The 350-nt window shown below is 68.3% G+C and overlaps 1 protein-coding gene across 1 annotated transcript in view; it reads right to left on the bottom strand.

The window, feature by feature from the left end:
- Nucleotides 1-346, bottom strand: part of S100A3 (S100 calcium binding protein A3) — a gene marked incomplete at both ends in the record, with an annotated part of 692 nt that extends 346 nt beyond the window's left edge. Inside the window, one exon of the mRNA XM_011386830.1 lies at nucleotides 233-346. Coding sequence (XP_011385132.1) covers nucleotides 233-346 — 114 coding nt within the window. The remainder of the gene's footprint in view (nucleotides 1-232) is intronic.
- Between the last annotated feature and the right edge of the window lie 4 nt (nucleotides 347-350).

Below are 350 nucleotides of genomic sequence, written 5' to 3'. Positions count from 1 at the left end.
AGCCGCCCCCCAATTCTCCTCCTCAGACCATTGATCGGGCTCCCACTGTTGCTGCTGAGTGCCTGCCGTGTGTCCCGCACACAGCCCTGCAAAGCAGCCAGGGTGATGAGGGGCCCCCTCCCCGCCGGCTGTCCTCGCCCCCTCTGGGTGTCCTTCGCTCACAGCTGGTCCCAGTCCCTCCTCGCAGAGCCTGAGCCCCGCTTCCCGGCAGGGCGGCCTCCCAGGTGCTCACCGGCGTCCAGGTGGGCAGCTCCCTCTGCAGCAGCTCCTTGAGCTCCGCCTGGCAGAGCTTGTGCTTGTCCCCACAGCGGCCCGCATACTCCTGGAAGGTGCACACGATGGCAGCCACC

This window comes from Pteropus vampyrus, unplaced genomic scaffold, assembly GCF_000151845.1.
Source record: "Pteropus vampyrus isolate Shadow unplaced genomic scaffold, Pvam_2.0 Scaffold9574, whole genome shotgun sequence".
NCBI classification, from domain to species: Eukaryota; Metazoa; Chordata; class Mammalia; order Chiroptera; family Pteropodidae; genus Pteropus; species Pteropus vampyrus.
Note: the sequence above shows the minus strand (reverse complement) of the source record. Positions and strands in the feature narration are given on the sequence as shown.